Source organism: Thermothelomyces heterothallicus (assembly GCF_042370625.1).
Source record: "Thermothelomyces heterothallicus CBS 202.75 unplaced genomic scaffold P884_scaffold_9, whole genome shotgun sequence".
Taxonomy (NCBI): Eukaryota; Fungi; Ascomycota; class Sordariomycetes; order Sordariales; family Chaetomiaceae; genus Thermothelomyces; species Thermothelomyces heterothallicus.
In genome coordinates, this window is record NW_027192570.1 from 464,688 (window position 1) to 465,264 (window position 577).

The 577-nt window shown below is 48.9% G+C and overlaps 1 protein-coding gene across 1 annotated transcript in view; it reads left to right on the top strand.

The window, feature by feature from the left end:
- Nucleotides 1-307: 307 nt before the first annotated feature.
- P884DRAFT_242081 (MIF4G like-domain-containing protein) overlaps nucleotides 308-577 on the top strand; it is a gene marked incomplete at its 3' end in the record, with an annotated part of 3,179 nt that continues 2,909 nt past the window's right edge. Inside the window, exon 1 of the mRNA XM_069440258.1 lies at nucleotides 308-493. Within this exon, the coding sequence (XP_069298145.1) occupies nucleotides 430-493 (64 nt within the window). The 5' untranslated portion in view covers nucleotides 308-429. The remainder of the gene's footprint in view (nucleotides 494-577) is intronic.

The window sequence follows — 577 nt, forward strand, 5'->3', positions numbered from 1 at the left end:
ATCGAGACATTGTACGGCTGCATTTCATTACCGCTGACATGGCCAAGACCACTGTTTCTACAAGAAAAGTAGGTGTCATGGGCAGAATATGTACATACATTACAATACATACAGTAGTTAGTACTGTACGAAGCACGAATGTTCCCGGAATCAGAAGTGCTCCGTACATACCTTACACTTTACTCTGTAAGTTACATGGAAACCGGGAACCCGCAGCAGCGCGCTGAGAGACCCACTCTGAATTCGCGTTTGGCCTTGCAACTTCTCTTGGGAGCTGCATCGCAAGCAATTGTTTCCGCTGCCTGTACGCAAACAAGCGAACCCTCCGTCGACAAACAACCATTCGCCATCGCGGATTCATATACTCACTTGCTGCCTCACATAACATTGCGACTGCCGCTGCTTCCAAGATCAGGAGATTCACTTTCAATGGCGGACTACGACCGCAGGGGCGGCGGCAGCAGCTACAATCCCAAGAAGCGCCGCTACCGAGGTGAGTGGGATTCGAGTTCACACCATGGCACTAGCTTCGCACCCCGTTTCTTTTTCTTTTTTCTTTTCTTTTCTTTTTTTTTGG